General features: G+C 37.0%; 1 protein-coding gene across 3 annotated transcripts in view; it reads left to right on the top strand.

Annotated features, from left to right (window-relative positions):
- The first annotated feature begins 991 nt into the window (after positions 1-991).
- The window catches only part of LOC149647123 (uncharacterized), a 78,652-nt gene continuing 68,656 nt past the window's right edge, over positions 992-10,987 (top strand). For 2 of the 3 annotated variants that reach the window (XM_089849978.1, XM_089849977.1), the window contains exon 1: positions 992-1,258. In XM_089849978.1, the coding sequence (XP_089706104.1) occupies positions 1,216-1,258 (43 nt within the window). In that variant the 5' untranslated portion in view covers positions 992-1,215. The remainder of the gene's footprint in view (positions 1,259-10,987) is intronic. The other variant, XM_089849979.1, reaches the window with a different exon arrangement.

Below are 10,987 nucleotides of genomic sequence, written 5' to 3'. Positions count from 1 at the left end.
TCTTTGACACTTTCCACTCAGTTTGACCCAAAGAACACGCCCCTTGATTTATGGCAGACTTATCAGAAACACCCTGTATAGAATAATCCTTGCTTTGGTGTTTGGAAGAAGAAAGCTAAAGCCTAGACTCTGTCGGTTAGATCAAGTTTTATGCGTAATAGGCTTAGTGAACCAAAGAGTAAATAATTGAGACCTGAGGTGAAGTAAACTATGGTTTTGATTATCGTGTCTGTAAAGAAGAGACATTAACGGTTCAGAGTAAGCCGAAAGTTGATTCCACGATTAAATAATATCTAGGTAAATAAGTTTGTAGTAGTAGACCTCTTGACACGGAGAGGTAATATTTTGGTTTTTCCAACTTGTTGACATCTACTCCCATCATTAGGATTAAAAATCACACAGCGATCGGCTAGGTTTACTAGAAACGTCTAGACCCCCAATGGCAGGGTTTCAACCAAAGGTTCACGCACTTGCGGGTTTCAATCGCCTTATATACCCTAAATTTCCAAAAATTGTTAAAGAGGCATACGCTTGAATTCAAACGTCAACAATAGCTATGTTTAAAATGATTTTAGAAATAAAGTTTCTTAAAACGATTTAACTAGAATTAAGGTAAAATAAAGACGATTAAAATAATTAATATCAATTATATTTGTTTAATTATTTAAGAAAAAAAAAACCTCTTAATTGCGTCTCGACTCGGAGAGGTTTTTCATTTTGGTTTCCCAACTTGTTGGCTCTCACTTTACTGTGACATTAAAAAAAAACGCGTAACGACGCAATCTTATAGATATTTAAAATTAAAAATGTTTAGACACGTGATTAATCTAAGCCTAGTTTCAGTATAAAATTTCAAGATTCCTGTCATTACTTGTTTTTTATGAAGCAAGTGACTTTCTTCAAAGTAGCGAAAGGGGGTTCAAAGTCAAGAGGGGTGGCAAACTTAACAACCACCACACAACCGACACGGCGAGGAGAAAAGGGGCGAGAAGCAACCCAAGTTCGAATCGTGGTTCATGTAGGGGGTACGTTTTTGCGAAGAGCCGAATATCTTTGGCTTCCGAAGACGATCGGTGGTTTCATAAACAAGTGATTGGTGTCGGTCGGACTCTTCGGCATTTAAAATGGGTTAAAACCGAAATGGATTAACGAAAGACGCTATGTACGGACGAATAACATTTGACAAATCTATCAGAAGGATTTAAGTGGCTTAAAATGGACGTTATAAGCGAAGAACAAGCTCTACAGGCCGTTTTAGGTAAGTTAGGCCTCGGCTATACTCTTTACCTTTCCCTTTTAATGTTACACGCGCTACGCTTAAGGAGACTTTGGTTGGTTCGCGGCGCATACCTGAGAGATTCTTACGTCTCTTACCTGTTCGCCTCCCCCCCTACTCCCTGCGCCGGTGGCCTTCCTTTACCAAAGGAGATGTTTAACTCCTTCATTGCCTTCTCTAACTGGAGGCATTTACATCTTTACGCATCTCGATACTTGTGTCGCACTTGAGCCCATTTAAAACGGGACACGTAATTAAGTGTAGTTTGAAGACGCAATTAGACCTAAATATAGCGTAATATCGCATTAAACAATTTAAATTTATTATCAGTTTTTAACAGACGTCTAGCTGATAAATCGCAAATTTTAAATAAGTTATTAATTATGTTAATAATAAATAGGTTTAGGATTTTAAGGTGATCCAAAATTAATTTTAAAAAAACCTCTGAAAGAAAACATTGTAACTCAAGTCAAATGGTGTGTTTGGTAAATTTAATATATACCAGATTTAGAACAAATTTTGTCAGAATGGAACTTAACAGACGACCCCTTACTTCTTTTGTGAGTACAATTACGCTTAACTGCACATGAAATCAAGGGATCCGTCATTCACCTTTAAACTTCGGTTTAGAGGTCATAGGTCTGACATTAATAATAGAGATTAATTCTAGTCGGCAGTACAACCACATTTTATTCGAAACAACTGTTAGTCTGACCCGGTTCTCCATCAATATTTGTGAAACCATTTCTGACACTAACGGATCAGTGTATTTACTGAGATAGCTATAGAACTCCCAAAACCAACGATTATAAAATGTTGCTTTAAAAAACTAAATATTCACCAAAAAGGCTTTAATAATTCGAGATCATATTGTAAAATGTCGACTTTATGCGTTACTTAAAATACATGACCTGATAACCGACGTAAACATTTTGATTTAGTATTATTAACATAAGTTTGTAAGATTTATTCCATAACAATACCCTAAGTATGACACTTCGTATACTTCGTAATGCTAGAGACTAATACTGCTCGAGCTAGTTCGAGAGCGGCAAGCGAGAATTGACTACAATCGGTTAATTTTGCAGTCCATCGTCTCCTATTTAGTCTGTACTAAGCCTTTGACAGCGAATCACCAGACGTCGCATTACCCTGAATCTATGACTTACGTCACTTCATGACAAGCTCCAGTTTGTAACCATTGACAAACTAATGGACCACATCTTCTGAATTTATGCTTAATTTTAGTAGTGAAGCATCGAAGTTTTTCTTGCTAAACATAACATAATATTTAACTCTCTCATATTTTTAAACATAAAAATTGTTCAAAATACAAGTAGAACAGACATAGCACGGTTGACAAGGGCAATATCTCAACGGTGCAATTTAAAATATATTTATAACGTAAATAAGCACCTTGCTTGTCAAGGCCTTCGTTTAGAGAAGGCATTTATTTACTAGTCGCTCAACTTTCTAGCCGTGTTTTGGGAAGGAGAAGGAGGATGGTTCGCTGGGGGCGTTTTTAGTTTGACGTCGAAAGTTGTTTTTCTTTTTTATATTGCATTATTTCGACAAGAGGGGTAAATTTCATCCGAGGGTATAATCACTCGAATTTTGCAAAGAATAAATGGATCGTTCATGACAAAAGCTGCAAACATAAATTTATGAGATAAGTTCCATAAGTTTGACACTTCCTATACTTCGTAATTCTAGAGACTGAGAATGACAAGCGAGAATTGACTACCCTCAGTTTTGCATGACGTTCATCTTCCTACTTAGACAGCGCCTCACCAGGCGTCGCTCGCTTTACGAGAATCTATAACGTTTCACCTACGTCACTTCATGACAAGCTCTCAATAACCAGTGACAAACTTAAGGAACATATGAACGTATGATTCGTATGAATGTCACTTCTGAGAAAATCATCTGGAATTTTCCAGTATATTTTAGGTGTAAACTATAATGAGAATCTACCAAGAACTCGCGCTCCTACCAAGCATTGTAGGCATAATCCTGAAAGTACCGTTAACGTTGGAACGGGGTTAACAGGGTAGTATTTTTATAGACTAGTAGCACCACGCTATTTGTCCATAGACCTTAATACAGTCAAAGCTAGGAAACTGCCATTACTCTATGCTTAAATTTTTAAAATAGTCGGTCATCATAGTACATGTTTTGAATAATAGAGGGTGCGTCAGTATGGAGTAAATAGCGTGGAAACAAACAAATATTATCACCTCAGTATTATCTTTTTCAGGACCCTGTTATAAGTGACTGGCATAGTTTTTTTTAGATCAATTGCATGTTTCTTTGCAGAACGATTGCTAGGCGCAAATATTACTTCCAGTCTGTCAGTACATTCTAAATAGAAACAAGTTGAGTAACCAAAATAAACCTCTCCGAGTCGAGACGAGGGCTATCTACCCACTAAAGAGATTTTTCTAAATAATTAAATAAATATAACAGATATTAATTATTTTAATAGTCAGTATTTTGCCTTAATTCCAGTTAAGTGGTTTTAATAAACGTTATTCCTAAAATAATTTTAAACATAGCTATTGTTTAAGTTTGAATTCTAGCGTATGCCTCTTCAACAATTTTTGGAAATTTAGGGTATATAAGTTGGCCGATTCCCTTTAAAAGATATGAAATAGGGCAATTGCGTGAACCTGTGGTGGAAGCCCTGCTATTGGGAGACTAGAATTTTTCTTGTAACCCTAGCCGATCGCCGCGTATATCTTAACGATGATGATAATGGTCAATATTGCATACTGCGAACACGGCCAATTGAAATCGCTGTAACAAACACACAGACAGGTCCAGTTTAATACCTCTCCTTGACGTTATAATTCGTCATTCGAATATGTAGAAAATGAACTTCTTTGAAAAAATCACGTTCTCTCTAAAAGAAAATCCCTATTATTTATGTAACGGTTATCTCATGTGCCGTTAGCACCCAGCAAAGAGCACATCGAGAAACATTTAAGCTGATAGTTTAAAATAATTGAATTTCGTCGCGTATATTTTCTGTAGTAACTACCCCCTCTGTTTTGAACCTGGTTAATTATCCCTAGGAGGATAGATTACCCGACGCTCTCTCTCTCTCACACACAGCTCTTTTGGGTTAACTTCCTGAATACTGTATATAAAGTTAAACTGCCATATTTTATGGCCTGGTCGTTCACCATCGTTTGGAAAAACGAAAATTGTTTGACAGAATGTAGCCTATAATAAAATTGCCAATATTGTTTTATTAAAGGATTAGGTTAATTAACATAACATTGTAAATTAAAAGAACGGCCTTTTTCTAAATATAAAAGGGTAAATATTAAGAATAAATAAAAATAAATGATCCCTTATTAAAAAATAATTAGCATTTAATTAGTCTTAAAAACGTGGACTACTGCGCCACCCGCCATTGGTTTAGTGGCGTCTGCTAAATCGAACCTCTTACCCCCTTCCTTCGATTTAGCAGACGCCACTAAACCAATGGCGGATGGCACAGTAGTCCACGTTTTTAGGACTAATCAAATGCTTATTATTTTGTAATAAGAAAATTATTTAGAAAAAGGCCGTTCTTTTTAAGGTATAATGTTATGTTACCTAACTTTTCCTTTAATTTAAAATGTGTATTTCATTTATAGAGTTCCATGTAACTGCTGCTACGAACGCGTTTATGGATTAATCAATGTCTAAAGTTTATTTAATTAAACATTCAATTTGCAAACATTATTCTTGTGATATTGAAGTATTAAGTTTACTTATATATCACTAGATGTCTCTACCGTTACTTCAAGAAACATTGGATAATACAAAATACCAGTGCTTCGCAACTGATACTTGTTTAAAATACAAATAATTATATATGAAAAATAATGTGCACAAATAATGCTATTTGACTCGTTGTAAATAATTCCGGCAGACTTTTTTTGATAAACCAGCGAAAATACTTGAAAGTGTATGCTTATACATTTTAGAAAGTTGTTTATTTGTTCTTCATTCTTTATTCAAAGTCACAGATCTTTTACCGAATTTGATAAAATTGCATAATTGATATCAAATACACTGTGTGAAGGGTTTTGAAATGGTTTTCGTTGCGTTTCTTAAGGTTACACACTTAACATTTTAGTTTTATGAGTAATAGGTAATTTCGAATAGTCATAAGTTCATAAGATATGTTCAATAAGTTTGTCATTGGCTAATAATAGCTTGTCATGAAGTGACGTAGGTAGATTCAGCGTAAGAAGACGTCTTGTGAGGCGATGTCGAAGGCTTAGTATAAAGACTAAATAGGAAGATGGACTGCAAAATTAACCAAGTGCAGGACTTCAATTCTCGCCTGTCGTTCTCGAACTAACTCCCAGTAAGTTCCCAATATTACGAAGTACAGGATGTGTCATTCTTATGGAACATATCTTATAAAATTATGGTATCTTCTTATTGAATTTGAAATTTCCAGAAAACCACATCTTCAGTACCTATATTTCAAAGACTATTCAGTGTTTAGTATGTATCTACAAACAGGAAACTCTTCTGCCTTTTTAAACACGTGGGCAACGCTGTGTATTGCTTAGCTTGTTTATAATAATCAGAGAGCCTTGGTAAAACAATAGACTGCGCAATGACTGATAAGTTAATATGCGAGTGGTATGGGCCAACAACTGCCCGAAAGTAGTATATAAAATAAGGAGCCTATAAATATGGCTCACGATATTGCAAGGTAGTTTAGTAAGGGTGGGAAAATTGCTGCTTTGTTGTTTAACCACCACGAAATAGCTTAATCCTCGAAAAATATGTTCGTGACTCTAATGTTCTCTAAACACTTTTAATATGAAAGGTGCCAAAGACTGATTTTAGCGTGGACCCATAAAGTTAAACAGTCCAAAACTAAACTCCCTCAATGGTTATAAAATAAAATTCACACCATTAAAAATGTAAAAGTCACGAAATAGCCTCTTAAACGATTTTTTTTTTCAAAAGAAAACAAGCAATTTTATTGGGATTAAAAGTAGTATTGTTTCACCAAAAAGCAACTCGTTCTGCTTTAAAGGGGTATTTAAATAATTTTTACATCTATTTTGAGAGAGTACCAGTGAGCACGGATGTAAAGGAGGCTCATAGCATGGGCAAAGCAATACTGAAGGACCGATGGCAGCCCACACTAAGCGACTAAACGACCAATGTTAAGCTTCAGTTCCAAAATGGAGGGGGGTTATGAAAAATACTGAGTCAAATCCCGGAAAAAGCGGGCGCCGGTATTCTTAACGTATCACGTGATGTCTGGCTCCTGGGCTGTGCGCGGGGGTAGGTGCGCGTGAGAGAAATATCGTGCTGTGCCGTTATAGTTACTTCCCCCTTCTATCTTGGAATCCCCTTATACTGAATAGACTAGTGTCGGTAGAGAGGGGTGTAGACTTTGTATCCCTCCCTCTGGACGCGCTATTGTAAGAGGGGATACAGTACACGCCCGCGGGCTCGACTAGTGCCCCATGAGCAGGTGAAGAGAGCGTCACACCGTTGGCAACTAGCCCAGCCAGGAGGTGGTTGGTGACAGGGAAGGACTAAGGCAGCAGAAGGGTCGAGGGGACGGGGGGGTTCCCTCTGAGCACAGCAGTGCCATACGGTGCAGACGTGTATCTGCAACCCTCAGAGGGTTGCCAGGAGCTGGGGCGAAGCCAAGGCAAAACCTGGGCGAGGGCGAAGCGGAACGTCGCAAGGAACGGGCGAACACAAGGAATACCCGAACCGGCACACCATGGACGAACCAATACTGAAGGACGGGTGGCAGATGGAGACAGTTGAACAATACTTGTTAATTTGCCTTCTAGCGGCAGAATCCGGATAGTGGGGGGCTTATGGGGGAATCAACGTTCTAAAGAGGGAAGCATCTAACGTCTCATTTTGTCGAGATGGCTCTAGCTTTTTCCGGGATTTGGCTCGGTATTTTTCTTAACCCCTCTCCATTTTGGGGCTGAAAAGGGGGAAGTAAGCTTAACATTGGTTGTTTATTCGCTTAGTATGGGGCTCCATGGGCTGCCATCGGTCCTTCAGTATTGGTTCGTCTATGGGCACACCGAACTCTAAGTCGGACCTCTCCGCCACGATAAGGCCTTGTGCTCTGCTCCACCAGGGTGACCACCCAATGGAACGGGTGGGGCAACGGGTGCTACAGGCGGATTGGCTTATTTAACAACGAAAAACAAAATTTTACTGCTGATGTTCATTTAAGAGTCCCTTTAATTATAGGGGGCAACACCGTATTCTCACTTTCTTTGGCGCTTATAATGAGTCCACACCTTGGCGTGTGAACAATACAATCGCTCTTTATGAATACGAATTCTTCTGGAAAGTGATATTCCAGATTAAACTCTCGCTTGGTCTAAACTCTCGAGTTTCCCATTCCCGCCCCCGCTTTCGCTTGTCTTTCTCCACGTTGGAATCGTGACTCTATTGTCCGCCTTCTTGGACGTCACGTGATATATTTTTCGTGATTTTCTTTTTTTTTTAATATTATTTCTCAAGTCCGGCCATATTAAGATTTAGGTATAAAGATATGTTTGATTATAAATTTTAAATTTGGATAAGTGGTAAAATAATGCGTTTATTATATTTCCTTAATACTGTTTAAGTTTAACACACTCCGCGATTTCAGTTCTTGAATATGTTTGGCAGGTGTTTTTGTTTAGAAACTCGTAGCGAGTAGCTAATTTAAAAGATGTCGACTTGTTCAATCTCTAAAGCCATAAAGCCGTCTATAGCTTATAGCAGAAGTAGGATAAGGGACTAGAAGTAAAGAGCTCTAGCATTGGTAATAGATACTGGCGCTATAGTGAACAAATTTGAGTATTTTATGCCTCTTCCATCGTGCCTACACTAGAGAGAAAAAAATTGGTCGAGTCCCAAAAACATTTCCTACCCCCTTCCCCTCAACCTAAAGCGGCCGAACACGGACGCGGGTGCTTGAATCTAGTTCGGCCGTCTACCACCGCGAGCGTCTCACGTTTTGGAGGGAAAACTCAGAAACCGCTACCAGAGGGCCAACCGTTGGTGTGTTATGAAGAATATTCACTTTCGCCAACTGAAGAATTTGGTTAGCTCAGTACTTCTAGTCCCTTATCTTACTTCTGGTGGTAGTATAAGTTTATAAGATATGTTCCATAAGTATAACTTCACTACCTATACTTCGTAATGCTAGAGACTTACAGCTCGAGCTAAATCGAGAACGATAACCGAGAATTGACTACACTCGAAGGCTAATTTTGCAGTCCATCTAGTTCCTATTTAGTCTGTACTAAGCATTTGACAGCCCCTCACCAGACGTCGCTTTACGATAATCTATGACGTTCCACTTACGTCACTTCATGACAAGCTCTCAGTAACTCGTCACAAACCTACTATTAACTTATGGATATAGGGATTGGAACCATCATACCAAATGTGAATGAAATAGTTTGAAACGTAATAAAGAATTATTTCAACATGGCAGCAGTTTCGAAAAAATTTAAACTCTAAGGTAACTAGATATTAATGGGGTTGGGCTTGATGTCGATTATCAGTCAAGCTACAATAGATCTGTCTATGCTGAGATGGTAATTTGACGTCCATAAACTGCGGGTAATTAACCGTACACTGCTATAATTTCCAAATTACCATAATATTTTCATGGTGAAATCTGGAGGTGTTTGCTTAAGAAGAAACATCCAGTATGTGGATCCAAGACGTTACAAAGAACAAAACTACTTTTGTGGATTGGAAACTTTGAAGCCCTTTCCATCGCCATTGTTGTCAACATACTGGGTCTTCCTTTTGAACCCTATGTATAGCAGACGATGAAAACAAGAATATCTGTAAATAAGCGATAAAAATCAGTCGATTAAATTTGAATCAGGAGTTTTGTTTGCTTATGTCATTAGTAATTACTGATAATGAAATAGGTCCAATAAAAATCTGTTTTTTTTCATTCAAAAGTATTGGACAATGATAGATTTTATTAAATCAAGGTTATGTTATACCTCGTACAAATTTCAAATTAGCTCTACTTGTATGGCTTTTGTTTAAACTGATTTCAGAGAAATTTTGATATGAACTACTTCCTTATATATCAACCTTATAATTATCTTCCAAAAACAGATCACTAATTGCTATCCGTTATCAAAATAAAATTTTTATTTTTCTTCACACCGGTGCCTTAAAAACGGAAAAGATAATGGATTTCGGATTCGGAGCTCTAAATACTTAAGTAGATCTATCTATTGAAATTGTTCTAGGCATTTTAAAGGTAGAAGCATAAGTTTATAAGATATGTTCCATAAGTATGGAACTTCCTATACTTCGTAATGTTAGAGACTTACAGCTCGAGCTACCTCGAGAACGACAAGCGAGAACTGTCCACACGTGGTTTTCCAGTTCATCTTCCTATTTAGTCTGTACTAAGCCTTTGACAATCAGACTCACCACTCACCAGGCGTCGCTTTACGAGAATCTATGACCTACGTCAATTCTTGACAAGCTTTCAGATAACCAGTGACAAACTTATGGATAACATATCTTATGATAGACGTAAATACAAAACTTTAACTTGATTGTCAAAAATTTCCAATATTCGAGACAGGTATATAAAATTTAAAAGATTAATCGCGCTTTTTCGATTTCGACACATCCTGCGTTTACAATGGGTTATCTGGTATTAACGTAATTGCTCGGATGTTGGTTGTGAATGAATGAATGATTTTTAATGGACCTCCCACATCCTTACATTAAGTGAATCTAGAAAACAAAGAAAAAGTAAATGTACAAAAGTTTAATGTGTTGCAATATCTGGTAATGAACTTTCTTTTCGAGAAGTTCAATAATAGTTTATTATAGCTATTTAAAGTTAATACGCTTTTCAATTTTTACCTAATTACCCATATTGTTTAGACAATTTCAAACGACTTCAATCTAAGAACTTTAATGAGCCTTTATCTAGCAGAAGTGTATGTACGTTTAAAGGTAGAAGTGTGCCTAAAGTTTTAATGCAAAGTAGTTCAAAGTGTAACAGCACGAGAGTTTGAAGTTAGGTTTCTTTTATTCGACAAGGTCAGGTAACATAACATTACACCTTGAAAGAACGGCCTTTTTTAAATATAAAGGAAAAATATTTAAAAAATAATAAATCAATAATCTCTTATTTCATAATAATTATCATTTAATTAGTCTTAAAAACGAGGACCACTGCGCCATCCGCCATTGGTTTAGTGGCGTCTGCTAAATCGAACCTCTTTACCTCTACGGGATTGGTTGAATTATCACAGGCTGAGCGAGATAAAGTTAAGGTACTTTGGTCAAATTCGGAAACAAATTCCTATTGTGCAAAAAGAACACGCATACATACCAACAAATAAATAAATAAACAACTTTCTCAAACATTTATAATACATAGTTTCTGATTTTGAATATATATGTGACGCTGTATAAGCTATATAACAAAGTTTTGTCTTCAAATGTGAAAAACAACCTATTAAATTCGTTACTCGTTGTCATACGAAAAGCCATTTTTGGATAGAAACAAATAAAATAAACAATTCCCAATTTTAATCATCTAATATTTACCCATCACATCGTTGCGTTTGGTCATTAATTACCATACAGGTGTGTCATTGGCATTTCAGTGAAATTTATTGAACTAGGCTAATTTTCCGTGGAATTACCGAAGCGAGCGAAGTCCCCAGT

The sequence above is a fragment of the Phalangium opilio genome, unplaced genomic scaffold (genome assembly GCF_054372755.1).
Source record: "Phalangium opilio isolate 3A_F unplaced genomic scaffold, DU_Popi_V2 ptg000089l_1, whole genome shotgun sequence".
In the NCBI taxonomy this organism is placed as follows: Eukaryota; Metazoa; Arthropoda; class Arachnida; order Opiliones; family Phalangiidae; genus Phalangium; species Phalangium opilio.
Note: the sequence above shows the minus strand (reverse complement) of the source record. Positions and strands in the feature narration are given on the sequence as shown.